Here is a 21,707-nt window from a genome sequence, read left to right as displayed (position 1 = left end):
CCTAACATCCTTGCTACTCAGGAGGCTGAGATCTGAGGATCATGGTTTAGAGCTGGGTAAGAAAGCCCACGAGACTCTTATTTCCAGTTAACTACCAAAAAGCCAGATGTGGAACTATGGCTCAAGTTGTAGAGTACCAGCCTTGAGTGAAAAAGCTAAGAGACAATGCCCAGGTCCTGAATTCAAGGCTTATTCCTGGCACCAAAAAAAAAAATCATCATCAGCATCACCCTCAGTGTGGACATGGCTAGCTGCCAGGCTCCATGGTATGTCTTGGTTGTAGCTCAAAGGACTGCCCCAGGCAAATAGAGTGCTTGGCAGAAAGAGGGAACAACAGTCTGGTCCCCAGACTCTAGGAAGGTGGCAGGATCCAGAGTAGCTGGAGAAAGGCAAGCGGAGCTGTCATCTGCCTGGGGGAGCAAAGGTGGGATGGGGCAAGGCTGTGTGTCCAGGAGCCCAGCGAGGTGCCTTGGTGGCAGAGTCCAGACCAGAGAGTGGAGTTCCTGGGATACTGATCGGCTTGGGACCAGGAAGCACGTTAAGTCCTGTCTAAGCTTTCTTTAGGCTGTCATGAGAGTCTCATTTCTAGAGGAACACAAAAAAGGCTGGAGGAGACCTTGACAGATCCTGCTCCCTCAGAAGAAGACATGTGTCTTAGGGGCAGGTAGTATCTTCCCTCGCATACATACTCATTGCCCAGGGGTGTGTGAGAGATCACACGAGGGTAGCATTGTAGTAGAATGAGGATGGCATCATCACCCGTGACCCCATGGTGCAAAGCACACGGTGCTAGCCAGGCAGGAAGGAAGCAGCCACAGCAATGCACCCTACTATGGCATGAGAAGGGGATGCATGCACACTCTGAGGCCTGTGGCCTCCCATGGTGGGGTGGTAGCAGTTGCACCCTCTTGTTTTGGAATCATCCTTGCCAGACCGCTCTTTTGTGGCTCCCAAAATGCTTGTCTCCCTGGATGACAATGGGGAAAATGGAATAGCTATCTTGTCCTCGCCTGTGTGTGCGGGGGGTGGGGGAGTGCCTTGGCTTTGTCCTCTTTTGCCTTCCTGACTTAAAACACTCAGAACAACCATTCAACAGGTACTTCATGCAGCATTTTCAGAGGAGAACCTGGGGCTCAGGGTGACGATCCTGTGTTGTGTCCTAATCTGAACATCCGGGCTACTGGCCATGCATTTCCCGGGGACCCACAGCAAGAAATAGGAGTGTGTGTGTGTGTGCGTGCATGCGTGCATGTGCATGTGTGTCTGTGTGTGCTAGTACTAGGGCTTGAACTCTGGGCCTGGGCACTGTACCTTAGCTTTTTCACTCAAGGCTAGTGTTCAACCTCTTGAGCCACAGCGCCACTTCCAGCTTTTTGCTGGCAAATTGGAGATCCATGTCCCACAGACTTTCCTGGCCTGGGCTGGCTTTGAACCCTGAACTCTTGATCTCAGCCTCCTAAGTAGCAAGGATTACAAGTATGAGCCACCGGCACCAGGCCAAAGTGGGAGCCCCTGAGCCAGCAACCTCCCTTTCTCTTCACTGAGTAGAGACTTCCAGAATGAGCCAGAATTCCAAGAAGGTACAAATATAGCCAAGGGGGAGATCTGGGCTTAAAGTCAGACACCTGGCCCAAGTGCTAGCTGCACAGCTTCCACACTGGGCCACCTTGGGTAGGCTCCAGCCTGCTTCTGGGCTCAGTGTTCTGGGCAAAGTGGGAGCAAGGCTGAGGACCATACAGAGAGATGCACACAAAGCAAAGGAGCCGGAGAGCCAGAAGGTAGCAGGCATGCGCACAGCTGTAGCATGCAGAGTGGCTCCGCCCCAGGTCCCCTTGGCACAGTACCCTGATTGAAAAACCTCTTCGCACCCTAGTTCTGTCACCTCTCCGTTCACACCAAGTCAGGCTGAGCCTTGACAGAGGGAGCTGCCATGAACACCAGCCAGGCCTGGCGTGGAGTGGGCTGCAGCACCTGGGAGAGGGTGATGGCGCCAGGCCAGGGCCGAGCAGAGCAGTGCAGCCCCCTCAAGGTCAATGGCTGGGTAGAAGGGCGCCCAGCCCAGCCAGCAATGGAGACCAGGCAGCTTTCACACAATCCTCGGGGAGCTTCACTCACTCCCAGAACCCCGGATATCACCCCAGGCCCAGGGGCAGTTACTCACAACCAGAGGCAGGGGTGTGGGGTAGTTTATGCCTGTGGAACCTGGACCGTGTCACTCAGCCTCTCTGAGCCTCACGCCGTGTCCCCTGGGGGACATCCTAGAGCGAGGTCCCGAGGACACATTGGATGAAAGGAGACAGTTGTGTGGCGTGCTGAATTAGGCGGCCCGCAGTGAGTGTAACGTGCTGTGTGCAAGCAACGACAGACCTCTGTGATGGGGTGGCCACCCCCAAAGGAGAGGCAGGCAGACGTCGTTGGCTGTGGGACTAAAGGACCCCAGGGAAGGCTCCCTAAGGTGCCCTGAGGAGCGAGCAGGCCAGTCACCACCACCACCACCACCCCCCAGAATGTGGCAGCAACTGCATCAGAGCGCAGAAGATAGCTGGGCCTGGGTGAGGTCAGGTCAGGCTGGGTGAGCACACGTGCGGGGACTAGGGTCTGAGCATCTTGCCTAGGGCTCGGAGGCTGTTGGTGGTTGTCGAGGGGTGGGGTTCACCCCACGTGGCTGGTCCCTAAGGAGCAGAGGAGGATCCAGGTGCAGTGGGACAGCGAGGGGGGACAGGACATGCAAGGCCTGCAGTGGCCTGGAGCCTGGATGAGAGCACGGGGAACAGAACTCCTCCAGCTGCATCCCGATGGCCGATGGTGGGCACTGGGGAGGGTGGGATGGCACGAGAAAGGCCGAGGAGATACCAGCAGCGTCCCGGCCAGTGGATGGGCACTGGGGCTGCCCTAGAGCTCATGGAGGGGAGGAGGGAACCGCTACAGCTGGAAGGGAGAGGGTTGTGAGTCCTGGAGGTGCAGAGGTGGAGAAGGCTGAGAATGGCACAGGACAGAAGAGGGCTCGAAGGAGAGGCAGGGGAAACCCGTGAAGACCCACCCCATGGAGTCCCTTCATTGGTGGCCTGGGCTGTGTGAAATTCCATACATGGGGTCGCCAGGGGGCCAGGGACGGGCCCTCAGAATTGGGACTGAGTTGGAGAAGAGCAGAGGTGAGGTGTGCAAAAGGAAGGAGGGAAGGAGGGAGAGAAGGAAGAATTCCCGCAGGCGTTCTCTGCCTGGACTCTGGGACCCAGAGCTGGAGGCTCCCGTGTCTGTGAAGGCCACACGGGCCACGATGAGTGCACGTGGGATGAGCAGCTTGTTCCCAGGCCTTCTGCAGCCATTCCAGCTCAGGAGCAGAACCGCGCCAAACATCTGGGGTTTCCTCCGAGAGGTCTTCACCTGTGAAACACCTTGTGGCTTCTGGAGAACACTCCCGTGGGCCATCCTTTCCCCAAGGGCCACCAGCTTCCCTCTGTCCTGGGGAGTGGCCTGGAGGATCTGGCGAGCTGGACTGAATGACGGAGTAGGACTGACCCCACATCGCCTCCCGCCGGCCGTCCCTCCCTCCACTGTCATGGTGTTGGCACTCAGAGGCAATTGTGTCTTGGACACTGGTCTCTCCCAACCTGGCTCAGGCTCAACAGATGCATGATGTCACCAGCCCCAGGAGACAATAGCACCAAGTTCATCCTGAAGGCCCACTGGGTGCCTCCGGTGGCAGTACCTGAAAACTGTTCTGCCTGAGGCTCATCCCAGAGGCCTGGGACTGGCGGGAAGAACACCGAGGTGCCCTCATCTCCCCAAGACTGAGAGGAAGGCCTGAAAAAGGGAAGTTGAGGCACTCTCCCTCCCCTCGACTCCCACCCCCGGCAATGAGGGAGAGTGATCTGGCCGACTTGGCCTCTGACTTGCTGGTCTGCTACCTTCTCTGAGCCTCAGTTTCCTTACCTGTAACATGGGTAGGACATCCCTAGCTCTTTGCCCCCCGCCCCCCAGTGCCCCCGAACCATCATCAGAGAGGGCCAATCGCACACAAGGGAGTTATGGATGGACTTGTCCCTTCTCGGCCATCGCCCCCACAGCGGTGGCCCAGACACAACCATTGAGCGTCCTCTGGATTCCAGCCTACAGGGAAGGCCTGGAAGGGACCTCTCTGGCTCAGCCCCTCCTGGCATCTGTCTCCCTCGCAATACCCCCCTGGACGTAAGGCCCTCGGTGCCACCTCCAAGCTTTGCTCTGCCTGCTGTTCCCTCCAGCATGGGACAGGGGACAGAATACTCCTTGCCCGTGTGCCAGGAGCCCTCTCCTGAGGAATCAGATCTGCCTCTGGAATGCAGACGCCAGGAGAAGCAGAAATAAGAGATTTGGGGATTTGTTTGTTGTTTGTTTTTGCTTCTTTCTGTTTTTCTTAGTAGTTATTGGAATTTGAACTCAGAGCCTCCCACTTGTCTACCGCTTGGGCCACGCCCCTGACCAAGGGTGGGGGGAGATTTTGGTTGTCACAGGAACTAGAGGATATTCATGGTATTTAGTGACCAGGAACCAGGGAGGGGGACTTTGTGTGCTCTGCAGAGCACAGACACCCCCCTTGCCATGAAGAGCTGCGTTGTGTACCCACAAAGGCACAGCAGCCCTCCCAAGAGCCTTTGCGGGGAAGGGACGAGTCTCACACATCCCTTGGAATCTATGACTCTGGAAAACAGTCATCCAAACTCGTAATCAAACATTCGAAAAGAAATACTTACCTTGAAGTGACAGCTGGTGGCTTTGCTGCCTGGGAGACGTGGGGCTGCGGCAGCAGAGATAAGCAGCCCAGCCCCTGAGGGATCTGGAAGCTTCCTCCAGGCTCCAGCACCCTGTGACTCGGCAGTTGGAGATAATGATGGCTGACACATCAGTGGCAGGCACGCCAGTGTTCTCGGGCTGCAAACACAATGGCCACCTCCCTGGATCTCCCGGGCAGCCCCCAGAAGGTTGCAGATGAGGAAAGTGCAGCTCCAAGAGGCTTAGAGTCACCCACAGCCAGCAAGTGGATGGGAGGACCTGTGCTCCAAGGCCAGTGGCCTCCCCAGGACCCAAGTCTACGTTGCCCCAGGCACCCCTTGGCCTGTGAGACCTCCTGCTGGTCCTCGATTGCCATACCAGAACCACACTGACTCCGCTTCATTCCTAACACAAGCCAAAGTCCTGACCGTATCACACCCTTGCCTGCCCGCCGGCCCTCTGAGACATTTGCTCCTTCAGGTCTCAGACCAACATGGCCACTTCCAGAAAACCTTCCCTGCTTAGCAGATTGGCGGTACTTCTGGAAAGACCTTGGAGTTCTTCCTGGAAATCCTTGTCACTGCTGGGAAGTTTAATAAACATCTGTCCACTAGAAGGTTTGTTCCAAGGACACAAGCATCATTCTGGCCTTATCAGCTGCATCCCAGTGTAAATACAGCTTAGGACACAGGGCAGCCAATAAGAAATGCAGGCTGCATTGATTCTGAATGCATGCATGGATGAACGAATGAATGAATGAGGACAGGATCCTCTCCAATGATCCAAGCTCTTACGAACTATGCTGTAAGTTAACTTATGGGCTGCAGTGGGAAACTGAGGTCTGGAAAAGGGCTTGCCCACGCTCACTAAGGAAGTCTGTAGCAGGACCAAGGCTTTTGACCATTCAGGCCTGAGTATCTGCTCTCCTGCCAGCCCGTGTGTGCAGCCTGACTCTGCACAAGGCGTGCTCGAGCCACCTGTGTTCCCTGGAAGGACCAGGGCCAGCGGCTCTCCTCTCCGGGAACAGAGGAGGGAGGGTTTCCCAGCAGCTTCTGCAGGCCTCCCGCTGCGCACTGCAGACCGGGAGGCCAGGTGTGAGCATTTGGCCCTCCAGCCATCACAAACAGGCACTCCCTCTGTGCCGGGCCCTGCGCCCTGCCTGGCAGGAAAGGGCATTTCCTCAGCTTGACTTCAGGGTATCGCACCCAAGTACAGCCTACCCGGTGCTCTGGGGACTTCGGGGCTTCAGGAGGCCTCTACTGAGAGCTTAACAATGAAGTCAGTCCTCCAGGAAACAGAGCAGATCCACACCCTCATCTCCTTGGAATCTGGTGCGAGGCCTTCAAGGAGAGGGGAAAGGGGAGGGAGGAGGAGCATTGGATAGGACTCAGATAAGTCTGGGTTTAATCTGAGCTGAGATTGATCCACCAGAGATGCTGGCCAAACTATTTAACCTCTCTGTGCCTTGCTTTCTTCATTTGTAAACCGAGTTTAAGAAATGGATGGATAAGCCACACACCTGTATGGCTCACGCCTGTAATCCTAGATATTCAGGAGGCTGAGATCTGAGGATGGTGATTCAAAGCCAGCTTGGGAAGGAAAGTCTGTGAGACTCTTATCTCAAACTACTCAGAAAAAGCTGGAACTGCTACTGTGGCTCAAGTGGTAGAGTGCTGTCCTTAAACACAAAGAGGCTCGGGGACAGTGCCCAGGCCCTGAGTTCAAGCCCAGGGCCACCAAGAAGGAAGAGAAGGGGGAGGAGGAGGAGGAGGAGGAGGAGGAGGAGGAGGAGGAGGAGGAGGAGGAGGAGGAGGAGGAGGAGGAGGAATACAGTGCTCAGGCAGGCCACCAGCACAACAGTCACTCGTAATGAGGACGGCCTTGAGGCCTTACATCTGCTAACACTAGGTGAAATTCCTGCACTCCACGTTGGTGGACAAAGGCCACTTTTCATGGAAACCAGCCTGGTCCTACCAGGACAGGAGCCCCCCTGAGGACAAAACTCTCTCCCGTCCTGGCTAGTTAACATCCTGTGCCCACAACAGAAAATGGTAGTGCTTAGTATTCATGTACTGAATGAATGAATGAGAGAAAAAAGCTGCAAGTCCCAGTAGGCCTCTCATCCCAAGATGTGCATTCTTGAGGCAGTAGGAATGCAGTCACCTCCACGGTACCCAGAAGTGGGCCTTGGATGCAGACACAGGCCCATCCTGAGTCCCCCGCCTGGCAGCTACAGGGATTGGTGTCCTATACCCACAAGTCCAATGCCTTCCAACTGGGGGAGGGCAGCACCCAACAGCTGTCTGTCCTGGAGCTGTGGAGAGGGTCTGCCCATGGTGCTTGAACATCTGGCCTCGGTTAAGGCCAGTGGGTCTACCCAGGATGTGCGGGATGCAGCTGTGACCCTCTGGCCATTTGCAGTCCCGCTGAGCCGCAGTAGGAAGCTGCATCCCCGCCTGGTTCTTTGGTGCCCTCTAGTGGTGCTTTGGTGAATGATAATGACGCCATCTACGCGCTCAGGTATGGCTCCCTAGCCGTACCTGTAGGTGCTGCTGTCACCCCAGCCCCAGCAGGATCTGGGTGGGCCCAGCAGGAGGTACAGTGGCTCAGCTTGCTTTGGGAGTCAATATGAGGGTCACTTGATGGTGTTCGGAGCCCCCGTCCCCCATCCTTGGAAGGACAGGATCTTCAGACCCCTGCCACTGTGACCAGTGTCCTGGAGCTACTAGCTGTGTGAATGGCCAGATTTGGGAGATTTCTAGGTCAATGTCTGCAAACGAGGGAGATGCAGCTGAGGACCGCCAACTTGTCTGACCTTGGTCTTCACTGAGGCAGGTTGTCGAGGTGGGCAAGGGACTGGGATCTCAAGATTCAAGATGGAATAGGTGAGACTAGGAAGGTGGAAGAGGGAAGACATAATCAGACTGAAAGGTGGACAGCAGAAGGAGAGAGAAAGAGCTCTGTCTCTCTGTCTCTGCCATGGTATGGAAGCTTCTCAATGGAATAAAGACCCTAGGACTCTCCACAGGAAGACAGATCCATTGACAGCAAGGAGGCCCAGCACAGGGGCCGGGCAGATGGCTCAGCAGCACCACTCAGGCCCAGGGTGGCTTGTGAAGGAACACTGGGACAAGATGGCCCTTCTCCACGGGTCTCCCCACATAACTCCAAGAGCTCCTGAGGAGCTAAAGTGAGAGACAGGAAGCAAGGGGTGTCAGGGAAAGGTTCAGCTTCAGTTCAAGAACTTGTGGGTCTGGGGGTGGAGATGCCCGGTGGAGTACCTGCCTAGCAATTACAAGGCCTTGGATGTGATCCACGGCGGCAAGAAGAATCAGGAGAAGGAGAAAAAGAGAGGAGGAGGAGGAGGAGGAGGAGGAGGAGGAGGAGGAGGAGGAGGAGGAGGAGGAGGAGGAGGAGGAGGAGAAAGGAAGGAAGGAAAGGAGGGAGGGAGAAGGAGGAGGAACAAAAGAAAGGAAGGAAGGAAAGGAGGGAGGGAGGAAAGAGAGGAGAGGAGAGGAGAGGAGAAGAGAGGAGAGGAGAGGAGAGGAGAGGAGAGGAGAGGAGAGGAGGAAGAAAAATGGTACAACTCCCCCACAAATAGTTTTGGTTTTTTTTGTTTGTCTGGTCAGTTGTGAGGCTTGAACTCAGGGCCTGGATGCTGTCCCTGAGCTCTTTTGCTCGAGGCTAGCACTCTACCACTTTGAGCCATAACTCCACTTCCAGTTTCCTGGTGGTTAATTGGAGGTAAGAGTCTCACTGACTTTGCTGCCCAAACTGGCTTTGAACCGTAATCCTCACATCTTGGCTTCTTGAGTAGCTAGGATTAGAGGCAGGAGCCACTGGCACCTGGCCCCACTAATAGTTATTACACCAAACAATGGTGTCTGATAGAACCAGTCCTCTCCCCGCCCCCCTCCAGCCTCTAAGAATCCATCACAAGCTACTCCTTTTCACTGTAAAACGACAGGCACAATCATGGATGGGTTTGCTGCGCCTGTGTGACTCTGAAGACAGACCACTGCATCCCTCTACCTGCCTGGTGTGCTGACCCAGGATGCAAGTCCGTTCTGGCTCTCATTTGGCAAGGGAGGAGTAGGGGGGGGTGGGAGCCGGTTACCCACGGGGAGAGGCAGCCCAGCTCCTGGGGGCATGACGCCCGAGAGGGCAAGTCTCTGGCCTTGCCTTTGGGTTCTGGAGATCCCTCCACCCCTGGGGTGTCTCCTACTTGGAGAAGGTTCAAGGGGACCCTGTGGCCCCTCCAGCACTACAGCCCAAGTACACTCAGTGCCCATAGACCCCCGCATGGCCGAATGAAGGCTTTCTGTGGCATGGGACAGCTGAAGGGAAAATCAAGCCTGGGAAAGCAGGAAGATTGGTGATCTGGTGACAAAATGGCCTGAATCTAGGCTCCCCTCGCCTTCCCTGTCTTCCCATTGCACAGGAGAGCACCATCTTTATTACTCACAGGAGCCCAGTCAGTGCCTGCCCCAAAGGCCAAGCCTAGACAACCTGCCCAAAAGACTAGGGTTTCCAGCCCCGACTGCTTCTACACCCCTTATCCCACCCCTTACTACCAGTCTGCCACAGGACAACCCTGACAAAACACGGCATCCTGAACACCACAGGTGCCTTAAAGTGTATTATCGGATCAAGTTGGTGAAATTTGGAAAGAGCTACTATGTTAAATAACATACGGTATCAGTGTTACGTTCACTGCATTTGGAGAGTGTATGTGATATGTGTGTCTCTCATTCTTAGAAATACATGCTGAAATACTTAGAGGGTAAAGATATCTGCAGTGTAGTCCCAAATACAAAATAAAAACAAAAACAAGATAAGGGCACAAAAATAAAGTTATAGTTTGTTTCATTCCCCGAGGTCTTTTTCTCCTCTGGCCACCATCTGGCTAGTTCTCTCAGTTTCCTAGAAAATTCCTGAGGATGTGCTGGGATAGGATGCTCTCTATCTATCCTCCCTCTGTGGGAAGAGCACTTCTTTATACTACAACACCTCCAGAGTCTGCGACCTGCCTCAGGATTGGCTGCCTGGAATCAGCCAGGCCCCTCTTGTCCAATCAGCTGTGACCCCAGGATGGGTCACATGGTACATAATGTCATGGCTGCTACCACTGTTTCTGAAATGCAGGTCTGCCTAGGAGGGCTTGGTAGGTATATTCCTTATGTCCAGCTCCCTAAGTTAGCCCCAGAGATGTCTGAAGATTTGCAGATTACTTGTTCCCTCACTCTTTCAACAAACATGACAGATGCCTGCTGTGGGCCAAGTCTTGTGCTAGATCCTAGGGCTGCAAGCCTGACCCAATCCTTACCCTGAGCAGCTCTGGCTCAAGTTGGACTGGTACAATGGTGTTGGGGGGGAGGGGTCATCAACGTCAACAAGCAGAGGGTGTAGGTGCTCCTTTGGGCCTAAGCCCCATACCAGGGGAACACAGAGCTGGGCTCCAGAAGTCTTCCTGAGCTGGGCACTGTCTGCTCCTGGAATGGAAAAGGGTCCTCCGCTAAGGAGGGGCCTGGCTGTGGGTGTGGCGGGCTCAGCCCTGGCATTTCTGTTTTCTCTTTGCACAGCCGGATCCAGCAGGCCGGGACATCTCCATCCGCCCATTGCTGGAACACTGTGAAAACACCCACATGACCATCTGGCTGGGCATTGTCTACGCCTACAAGGGGCTCCTCATGGTAGGTGCACAGCAGTAGAGATGGGGGAACCTCCTCTCTCACCCGATAATCAGAACGCAAGGCTAAGCACTGATCCTTTGCCAGGCCCCACGCCTGCCATGCGTTAGCTCAGGGAGATGGGTAGTACAGGTGATGCTCCCATTTCCCCGACGAGGACACTGGAGCTTGGCATCCTGCCCAAGATTACTCGAATAGTAAGTAGAAGAGTCCCTGACCCTGAGTTCAAGCCCAGTACCAGCAAAACAGAGAAAGAGAGAGAGAGAAAAGAGCAGGGTGGGGGGAGGGAAGAAGAGAAGGAGGGAAGGAACACAACTAGGGAAAAGAATAGAGGACAGAGAGAGTAACAACCCAGGCTACCTAAAATCCCATCCATACAAGACATTTCCATCCACAAAAGACCCTCACGTGCCTCTGTTCATCCAAACAGAAACCAGGGGCAAGTGTTAAAATGACTCCCATGTCTCAGACCCTGTCAGTGCAGCTGGGAAAGGTGACACGACTGCCCAGTCCCATGGCCAGTGGCCGGTACAGGTCACTCCAGACCCTCTGGTTCTGTGTTCCGCCCCTCCCACCACAGGGCAATATGCTGTCAGCACACGCACCCTAAGACAGAGGTCCTGAGGTGGTCCTGGACCATTCATGCAGCTGTCCCATGCCCAAGCTGCAGGCCTGCTACTGAAGTACAGAAATGCCTTGGCGAGCTCTCCCTGGTGACCAAGCCAAGAACAGAGCCCCTGAATCTGTAAAGAGTCTGAACTCTCCCTCACCCCATTCAGCCCTCCACCCCTCCACACAGGCCACAGTGAAAGGGTCAATCTCACCTCTTCCACTGCTCCAGGGAGATGGGTTGGTCAGGAGCAGAGCTTCGAATGAGAAAGAACCCAGAGTAATGGTAGTTAAAGAGGAAGCAGCTTTCCCTCCAGTAAGCCAGCTCCAGAGGTCAGGAAGGCTGGGGTAGGGCTCACTCCGCACACACCCTCAGTCCAGCATCCGCCCCATGACCCAAGACCACTGCTGCAGCTCCACCCCTCCTGTTCCACTCCAGCTTCTAGGGAAATCAACATCCCTTCCTTCAAAAGAGACCTTCCAACTCCCTGCAATCATTTCTTCTTAAGGGGCATGGCCCAGAACCCAGCCATGTCCCCCTTCAGAACTTGAGAGAGGCAGTGAAGTCATCTGTGCTCTGAAGTTCTAGTCAGGCACTGGTGGCTCACACCTGAGGAGGGAGGGAGGGAGGGAGGGAGGGAGGGAGGGAGGGAGGGAGGGAGGGAGGGAGGGAGGGAGGGAGGAAGGAAGGAAGGAAGGAAGGAAGGAAGGAAATGTCTGCCTGTAAAACAGGACTGGACCAAAATACTGGCGACATGGTTCCCTTTGCCACCATATTGCTGTGTAGCCTTGAATGGGACCTTTTTCCTCTCTGGGCTTGTGTTCTCTAGAGAGTGAGACCAGGTGGCCAAGATATGGAGTTTCTTCCCTCTATAACCTGGGGGTGGAGAGCCAGACAGTTGTCGCACTTCCCATCTGCACCTCCTCAGTGGAATGCAGCTCAGGGACACACGGGAGCATGGGGAAGACCCTGCTGGCCCGGACCCCAGCCTCTCTCCCCCAGCCTCCTGGGCAGCTTTGCATTAGCAGCTTTTTGGGGGAGGGGGGGCGGCGGGGTTCCAGTCCTAGGACGTGAACTTTTTTGCTCAAAGTTATTGCGCTACCACTTGAGCCACAGCTCCACTTCCAACTTTGGGGTGGGGGGGGAGGGGGCGCAGGCAGGGGCAGTCCTGGCAGGCTTGAACTTGGGGCCTGGGCACTGTCCCTGCACTCCTTTGGGCCTCAAGGCGAGTGCTCTACCTCTTGAGCCACAGCGCCACTTGAAGCTTTTTCTGTGATTCATTGGAGATAAGAGTCTCACAGATGTTTCCCTGCCCGGGGGGCAGGCTTTGAACCATGATCCTCCCGTCTCAGCCTCCTGAGTATAGAGGATGACAGATGTGAGCCACCGGGGCCTGGCAGCTTCTGGAGTGGCGAATGGTAATGAGTGTCTCCCCTCTCTGCTCCTGGTTGCAGTTGTTCGGCTGTTTCTTAGCATGGGAGACGCGCAACGTCAGCATCCCCGCGCTCAACGACAGCAAGTACATTGGGATGAGCGTGTACAACGTGGGGATCATGTGCATCATCGGGGCCGCCGTCTCCTTCCTCACCCGGGACCAGCCCAACGTGCAGTTCTGCATTGTGGCGCTGGTCATCATCTTCTGTAGCACCATTACCCTCTGCCTGGTATTCGTGCCAAAGGTACCCGGCCTCTGTCCCCGCTGCGCGCCATTACTGGGCTTTCTCCCCTTGGGAAACGTGCAGACATGGACTGTACTTGTCCATCTTTCTGTCACCGTGATGAAAGGGATGGGGGCTGGCTAACATTATTGAATCAAACGGTTAGTTTAGTGGGCGGTTTCTGGGAACTGGACAGCAGGGTGGCAGCATGGTTCAGCTCCGGTGAGGATCTTAAAGAGCACTCACACAGGGGGAGGAGACAAAGGCAGAGAGCAGCTACCCCCCAAGAACTGAGTCCCACAAGATCTTCCTTAACTTCTTCCAACCCATGCTGCCCAATGACCCAATGACCCCCTGCTGGGCCCATCTCCTAACAGTCCTGTCATTTCATCCCTGCCACCCAGAGAACCAGACTTCCAGCACCTAATTCTTGGGGCCACTCTTAAGTTGTACGCAGGCCACAGCAATGGACGGTCACATGATCACAGGTTGAGAAAAGGCAGCGAGGACATAGGACTGTCACGTGCTCCCGTCACCCCACACTAAGTTCACAGCACCGTGAGCCAGAGATAGTTCTCAACGACTTTGCCTTCCATAAACAACATCTTTGGCTAAAGCTAAGACATGCCCAACTCCTGACCAACGGAAACTCCAATAATCAATCTGTGGGGTTCAAAGCTGCTATTAGGAAACTGCCTTTACCCGGGACCCACCTGTCTCCAAACTCATCCAGGGTTCCCCCAGCACTCTTCACTCTCTTCTGTCCCAGAGTCTTTACCACTGTCCCCTCCAGGGCTGTCCACATGGAGCAAGGCCTAAGGGGAAACTGAGGCTCAGCAGGAGCTAGGCCCAAAGGCCCTGGGTGGCCTCTGTGGGATGGGTGGGGTGCAGAGGGGCAGGAGAGAAACTTCTAGCCTGGAAGAATCTAAGCAGCCTGCCCGAGGTCATACCCAAGCTAGATGCAGAGGCTGGCCCAGGCCCTGGGCCCTCAGCTCCCACCCTGCCTCCTTCCCTGGGGGCCCTCTGCTGGCCACTCAGAGGAAGGGAGGGAAGGAGGGAGGGAGGGAGGGATGCAGGGGAGAGGGGGGATGGCCCAGGCTCTCCATGCCCACCCCTGTCTGTCCCCTTAGCTCATCACTCTGAGGACAAACCCAGACGCAGCCACACAGAACAGGCGCTTCCAGTTCACCCACAACCAGAAGAAGGAGGATTCCAAAACATCCACCTCAGTCACCAGCGTGAACCAGGCAAGCACGTCCCGCCTGGAGGGCCTGCAGTCCGAGAACCACCGCCTCCGGATGAAGATCACAGAGGTACGGCCTGTAGCCCACCGCCAGTGGCCGGCAGCCAGGCCCGTTCACCCTCCCTGTGCCTCTGTCCCACTCCCACACTCCAGCCGTCTCTACAGCGGGAGAGCTGGGGCAGCATAAATCAGGGGAAAGCAGTACATCAGGAGGATACTAGCCACCCAGCCCTGGCTTTGGGGGTCCAGCAGTGCCTGGTTCAAGGCATCCTCAGAAAGACATGGAGCAGGTACCAGTGGCTCAGGCCACTCAGGAGGCTGAGAGCTGAGGATCAGAGTTCAAGGCTAGCCTAGAGACAGGAAAGTCTACAAAACTCTTATCTCCAATATAACCCACAAAAAGCCAGATGTGGAGATATGGAGCAAGAGTGCTAGCTAGCCTTGAATGAAAAAGCTAAAGATACAGTGCCTGGGTCCTAAATTCAAGCCCCAGTACCACCAAACAAACACACACACACACACACACACACACATACACACATACACACACACACACACACACACACACACACACACACACACACACAGTAGCAGGCTCCTTCTGCCTCCTCCAGCACACTGGGCAAGCCCTCTTCTTGGTGCTGAAGGCTGAGCTGCAAAGCAGGCCAGGGCAGGGAGGGGTGGCACACTGACTGAGCCGGAAACTTGCCTTGCAGCTGGATAAAGACTTGGAGGAGGTCACCATGCAGCTGCAGGACACCCCTGAGAAGACCACCTACATCAAGCAGAACCACTACCAAGAGCTCAACGACATCCTCAACCTGGGCAACTTCACCGAGAGCACAGGTGAGAAACTGGTGGCACCAGGAAAGGAAACACCAGCAACATCCTTTGTAAAATAATCCCAGAGAGGAGATGGCATTTCTTAGATTGATGCACAAGAGGAACTGTTAATAAATATAACTTCAAAGAAGCCTGTTTTTCAAAGGCAACATTCAGCATTAGTGTGTGTGTGTGTGTGTGTGTGTGTGTGTGTGTGTGTGTATATATCAAGCAATAAACTAAGCCAAGGAATGTTTTAACCCAAACTGGGTGTGGTGGCACACACCTATAATCCCAGCACTCTGGAGGTTGAGGCAGAAGGATTGTTACTTCTAGGATAGCCTAGGCTATCCTAGAAGTATCCTATTTGAGACCCTGTCTCAAAATATTTTTTAGACTGGGGGCCTAAAATCACCTGCCTGACAAGCATTAAGCTCAGTACCACAAGAAAATATTTTTTTTAACTCAGACAATAAGCTTATGCCTTGGCCATGTAAGAAGAAATTATAGTTGATTATACACAAAATATATGTATCTATAGACAAATGAATAAGACCAGCAACACAAAAGCATTCTCAAAAAAAAAATACTAATTCTTTCACATCGGAAAAGGGGCTCAATCTCACTCCTTGTTGAAAGAAAGCAAACTAAAACTAAAGCTGGGTGCTGAGGGCTTACGCCTATAATCCTAGCTACTCAGGAAGCAGTGATCTAAGGATTGCAGTTCAAAGCCAGCCCAGGCAGAAAGTTCATGAGACTCTTATCTCCAATAAACTACTCAGAAAAAGCCTGAAGTGGTGCTGTAGCTCAAGTGGCAGAGCTAGCACTTGAGCAGAAAAAGCTCAGGGACAGTGCCCAGACCCTGAATTCAAGCCCCAGGACTGGCACAAGAAAGTCAGAGAGGGAGGGAGGGAAGGAGGGAGGAAGGGAGGGAAGGAGGGTGAGTTAAATCTTCTCTGTTGGGACCAGCAGGGGTTAGTGATCACTCGTGGCTGATCTAACCCAGCAATGCACAGCTGGTGTTTATTCTATATCTCTCAGTCCATGCTACTATAGCAAATACTACAATCTGGGAGATTTATAAATAACAGAAATGAGGTTTTTTGAATAGCTGTAGAGGATAAGAGTCCAGGGGGTAGATTGGTGGGCTTGGTTTAGTCCAAGGTGTTGGTAGTTTTGGTAACTGGCAAGGGTTTGAGTGACATGTGAGCAGCTCTACAACCACAGAAAGAACAAAAATGTGCAAGGCTAAATAAGTCTCAAAAAGAAACAACCCTTATTTATAGCACAAGAGCTAAGGAAAAGGCAGAGTGTCACCTCGCTGGGAATATAGGCACCAGGCAACTCAAACTTTCCACATTTGACAGCCAGGCATGGCATGGTAGCACATGCCTGTGATCCCAGCACTCACAAAGGCTGAGACAGAAGACCTGTGAGTTTAAGGCCTGCTGGTGCTACCTAGCAGGACTCTGTCTCAAAAGGGAAAACATTTTAAAAAGCTGGGTGCCTATGGCTCATGCCTGTAATCCTAGCTACTGGGGAGGCTGAGATCTGAGGACCGCAGTTTGAAGCCAGCCCAGGCAGGAAAGTCCCCATGAGACTCTTAACTCCAATTAACCACTGAAAAACCAGAAGTGGCGCTGTGGCTTAAGTGATGGAGCACTAGCCTTGAGCACAAAGAGGCTCAGGGACTGCACCCAGGCCCTGAATTCAAGTCCCACAACTGACACACACAAAAAAGAGGAGAGTGGAGAATGGGGGGAGAGAGGTGGTTCAAGTAGTTGAGCACCCGTCTGACAAAAATGCAAGACCCTGTGTTCAACCTGCTTGAAAGAAAATTTCCACTTGGTTTGTAGCATCAAATGCTCACAAACCATGGAAAGTCTTGATCACAGGGCTACAAATCAATGTCATCAAATAGATATGTGTGTAACTGCAGAATCTATGATGAATAAGGATCAAGGGTATTCTCAAGGTGGCAAATGACATAGCTATAAGGTCACCCTTTGCAGTGAGATCAAACTAGCACCTCTCCTCTCCCAACCACATCCATCTGGCCCTCTCAGAGAGAAGGAGTCCATCCTTCTTTAATCTTCCCCATGGGAAGGATTTTGACCCCATCATTTGTGGCTGTACATTATTCCTTTGAATAGATGGGCATCAGTGGCTCACGGCTATAATCCTAGCTACTCAGGAGGCTGAGGTCTGAGAATCACCATTCAAAGCCAGCCCATACAGGAAAGTTTGTGAGAGAGAGAGACTCTTACCTCCAATAAACTATTCAGCAAAAAGCCAGAAGTGGTACCATGGCTCAAAGTACTAATCCTGTGAAAAAGAATCTCACGGACTGCACCTAGGCCCTGAGTTCAAGCCCCAAGACTGGCACCAAAAAATAAAAAACAGAGTTCCCTCTGAGGAGAGGCTCCAGAATACATGCCATTATTACTGAACGAATTTGGATTTGTTCCCATGCTTAGCTATTCGTCGTGGTGCTGAGTAGAACATTTTGTATAGATCTTGGCACACATTCTTGATTATTTCCTTCTCAGTAGTAGAAATTCTGGACAAAAGATAGGCCCTTTTGCCAAGGGTGGTAGTGTATGCCTGTAATCTCAGCGACTCTGGAGGCTGGGGAAGGCAAGTGGGAGTTCAGCCTGGACAACTGCAACAACCTATTTAAAATTTAAAAAAAAAAGAATAAAGGATATACAGGGCCATGTGCATGTGTATGTACAAACACAGTAACAAAAGCATGGTACGTGCAGAGGAGAGGTTTAATGGTATAACTCTTTTGAACAATGAGCTTACAGTTTAACAAAATGTATAGCGAGAAGCTGGAACCTGTGCAATGGGGTGAGAGGCCAAGGGGAGGGGGCAGATGAATGGAGACAGGGAGGCTGGGAGGATTCGGTCATCGTATTCAATGTACATATGTGAAAAAATGAACCAGGTAACTTGAGGGGCTGGGTGAGGTTGGGGGAGTTGGGGGAGGAGGCTGAAGATGAGGTAGAACTGATCAGGATGCATTATACTCACACACTGACATGTTGAATTGAAATCCTTCTCTACAACTACTTAAAGATAATAAACATAAAATAAAATTAGCCAGGTGTCAGTGGCTCACGCCTGTAGTCCTAGTTACTCAGAAGGCTGAGATCTGATGATCACTATTAGAAGCCAGCCTGGGCAGCAAAGTCTATGAGACGCTTATCTCTAACTAACTACAAAAAATGGGGGCAGGAGGGGGCAGAAGTGGATCTTTGATTCAAGTGGTAGAGTGCCAGCCTTGAGCACAAAAGCTCAGGGACAGTACCCAGGCCCAGAGTTCAAGCACAAGGACCAGCACAAAAATAAAATAAAATAAAAATAAAGTTCATTTAATTTAAAAAAAAATTAAGGGGGTTGGGAATGTAGTTCCGTGACACAACACTTCCTTTAGCATGTGTGAGTCTTTGGATTCAATCCTTAGTACCTCAAAAAAGAAAAAAAGCCATTTCCTGTCCGTCAGTTCATATTAATAGCACTCCCTATGATGTCACCCCACCTCCATTTTACAAGTCCTAGGGCTTGGACTCAAAGCCGGAATGCTATCACAAAGCTTTCTTTGTTGTTGTTCAAGGCTACCACTCTACTGCCTGAGCCACAGCTCTGCCTCTGGCATTTTGGTGGTTACTTGGAGAGTCTCTTGGATTTTCCAGTCCAGGATCATCCAGTGTTAGCCTCCTGAATAGCTAGGATTACAGGCATGAGCCACCAGCACGTAGCTACTATTCTTGTAAACTGATAAACTGATAATTGTATACCAAAATATCCCACAAGGACTTTTTTCCCCTTGTCATTGTATCCTATGAGCCAGTACAAAGGGATTTAATGTTCTCAGCTATGCTAGCTACATTATCCGCCAGATGATTTTCCCACCCGTTCTTGGTGAGAAGAGGTGGGGAAAGGCTACCCTTCCCCGAGCACCCTGCTGCCATCTCCCCTGGGATGGAGGCTGCGAAGCATCTTCTGTCCTGGGGACGAGACCAGGGGATTGCTTTCTCATTCTCTGTCTCTGGGCAGCATCCTGAAGGTTGCATGGTTGATTTTGAAAAGCTCAGTTAATAACTTGTGGTACCATTGTTTTACACGCAGATGGAGGAAAGGGCATTTTAAAAAATCACCTCGATCAGAATCCCCAGCTACAGTGGAACACAGCAGAACCCACCCGGACATGCAAAGACCCCATTGAAGACATAAACTCCCCGGAACAGTAAGTGCTTGTGATCTCCTTGCGAATTACTACCTGAGAGCCTAGCACCCTGAATAACTGCTGTAATGTGCGCACACACACACACACATACTTTATAATCACCATTTTATTCCCTATGCAGCCATTCCCTGCCCCCCATTCTTCTTATAGGTAAGAGAACTAACATTCAAAAATATTAATCAGGGCTGGGTATATGTCCTAGTGGTAAAGTGCTCACCTCTTACACATGAAGCCCTGGGTTCGATTCCTCAGCACCACATGTATAGAAAATGGCCAAAAGCGGCGCTGTGGCTCAAGTGGCAGAGTGCTAGCCTTTAGTAAAAAGAAGCCAGGGACAGTGCTCAGGCCCTGAGTCCAAGCCCCAGGACTGGCCAAACAAAACAAAACAAAAATATTAATCACTTAGTTGCTGAATGCAAGAGATAGGATTTGAACTTGGCTGTGGCCGACATCAGATCCCATGTTCTAGCTGAATGCCAGAGGCTTATGCTTTTTAATCCTAGCTCCTCAAGAGACTGAGATCTGAGGTCAGAGTTTGAAGCCAGCCCAAGGAGACAAATCAAGAGACTAGCCCCAACTAAGTAGCAAAAAGCCAAAAGTGGAGATGAGGCTCAAGTTCTAGAGCATTAGCCTTGAGCAAAAGAAACCAAGCAAGAGCATGATGCTCTGAGTTCAAGCCCCAAGACGGGTGTTAAAATAATAATAATAATAATAATTAGATGGGCACTGGTGGCTCCTGCCTGTAATCCTAGCTATTCAAGAGGCTGAGATCTGAGGATCACAGTTCAAAGCCAGCCCCCATAGAAAAGTCCCTAAGACTCTTATTGCCAATTAACCACCAGAAAACTGGAAGTGGAGCTGTGGCTCAGAGTGGTAGAGCCTTGAGCGAAAGAGCTCAGGGACAGCACCTGGTCCCTGAGTTCAAGCCCCATCACCACCACTACCAACAACAACAATAATAAATAAACTCCTGCTGGATGGCTCAATAGTGATTGGACTCACAGATCTTGGATTCAGAGACAATCAAGCTCCTTAGGCTCAACTCTTTGAGCCTAAGTGGGCACGGGGAAGTTTTGGGGAGCAGCCAGCCTCCCTCATTCACTCAGCTCTCTCTTTCCTGCAGCATCCAGCGCCGGCTGTCCCTCCAGCTCCCGATCCTCCACCACGCCTACCTCCCATCCATCGGAGGTGTGGATGCCAGCTGCGTCAGCCCCTGCGTCAGCCCCACCGCCAGCCCCCGCCACAGACACGTGCCACCCTCCTTCCGAGTCATGGTCTCAGGCCTGTAAAAGGGTGGGAGGCCTGGGCCGGGGCCTCCCGGGTGACCGCACCACGCCGGGCACAGGCGTCTGCTACAGGCATCCTGTCAGCTCTGGCCGCAGAGAAGCTGGGCGCCGGGGCTGCCTCGGCTCGGCTGGCTCTGGCGTGGACAGGACAGGGACTTGGCGCCTGACCGCGAGCCTTATTTGTGAAGTTCTTATTCTTTCACAAAGAAGAGGAATGACAATGACTTCTTCCTTATGTAATGTCTGCAAACAAGGAAGAGCTATGATATTTGAAACTTGCACACACACACACACACACACACACACACACACACACACACATCCCACAAAAAAAAATAGTAACAATGATAATAACTCTAGACAAGGAGACAGTCCTGGAGCGCCAGCCAGACTCACCAAGCCCGCGGCCCTGAGCCTCAGGAAGAGGACCGGGCTCTGAGAATCTGCCTCCGGGGGAAACAGGGCCACCAGGTGCCCAGCAGCCAGCCCAGCCCGCCCTCCTCTCCCTGGCAGAGAGTCCTGGAGAAGGGCACTCGGGCACTGCCCTGGGGCTGGGGTACCTGAGCAGGCCCGCCTGGCATGCTCCCAGGGGCGCCATCACTGAAGAGATGTTTGTTACTCTGATAAACGCCGCACATTAACACAATAACACCCGTTCCGGGGGACCGAGGGGATTTAGGGCACGTGCCTGCAGACACACTCTGCAGCCTCCACCGACAGTCTGTCCCGCGCACCCACCACGTCCGCCGCACGCGTCTTTGTGTTCAGATCCAGTGTTCCCGTTCACGAGAGGGACCACCGCGCTGATCGTGGAACACGGCTTCCCAGCACACACCAGAAAGAAAGATTGTGCACTTTAACCTCTCCCATCAGGGCCCAAGGGCTGGCTGGGAATTTTTTGTTTTGCTTTGTTTTTTTTTTTTTTTTGTTTTGTTTTTCCCTTTTGCTTTGTCCTCCACTGACTTTGTTTCTGACCAAAGTGACTATGTGTGGGCATTCTGCTGCAGGAGACCCCCCGTGGTGTCACCGGGGAGGGGGCGCTGGCTGAGGGCTTCCCTGGGCTTCCAGAAGAGCCAGCGAGTTCTCCCCTCTGCACCCACCGGGGCCATCCAGCCACAGATCGCTTCTTCCTTCATAAAGCCCCTTTCCTTTTCGTTGAAACCTCCTACCCCCAAAGAGCACTGGCCAGGGAGTCAAACTGACCTGGGTTCAAATCCTCAATCCCTCCCCGCTTTCCCAACTCCCTTCCCCATGACTTTGGGCAAGTCACTAGTGTCTCTCTGAGCCTCCAATTCCCCCTTCCAAACAGAGGAGGGTGGAGAGAACACCCAGGCTACCTCACAGGGCCACCCAGAGGGAGGATGAGAACCCACGTCATCCATGCGAGCTTTGTACCA

At 53.0% G+C, this 21,707-nt stretch overlaps 1 protein-coding gene across 1 annotated transcript in view; it reads left to right on the top strand.

Annotated features, from left to right (window-relative positions):
• Gabbr2 (gamma-aminobutyric acid type B receptor subunit 2) overlaps nt 1–20,597 on the top strand; it is a 324,986-nt gene extending 304,389 nt beyond the window's left edge. Inside the window, exons 14-19 of the mRNA XM_048337731.1 lie at nt 10,332–10,442; nt 12,504–12,728; nt 13,838–14,020; nt 14,667–14,796; nt 18,907–19,024; nt 20,148–20,597. Coding sequence (XP_048193688.1) covers nt 10,332–10,442; nt 12,504–12,728; nt 13,838–14,020; nt 14,667–14,796; nt 18,907–19,024; nt 20,148–20,313 — 933 coding nt within the window. The 3' untranslated portion in view covers nt 20,314–20,597. The remainder of the gene's footprint in view (nt 1–10,331; nt 10,443–12,503; nt 12,729–13,837; nt 14,021–14,666; nt 14,797–18,906; nt 19,025–20,147) is intronic.
• Nucleotides 20,598–21,707: the final 1,110 nt, after the last annotated feature.

This window comes from Perognathus longimembris, chromosome 1 (assembly GCF_023159225.1).
Source record: "Perognathus longimembris pacificus isolate PPM17 chromosome 1, ASM2315922v1, whole genome shotgun sequence".
NCBI lineage: Eukaryota > Metazoa > Chordata > Mammalia > Rodentia > Heteromyidae > Perognathus > Perognathus longimembris.
This window is presented reverse-complemented; position numbering and strand designations above follow the sequence as displayed.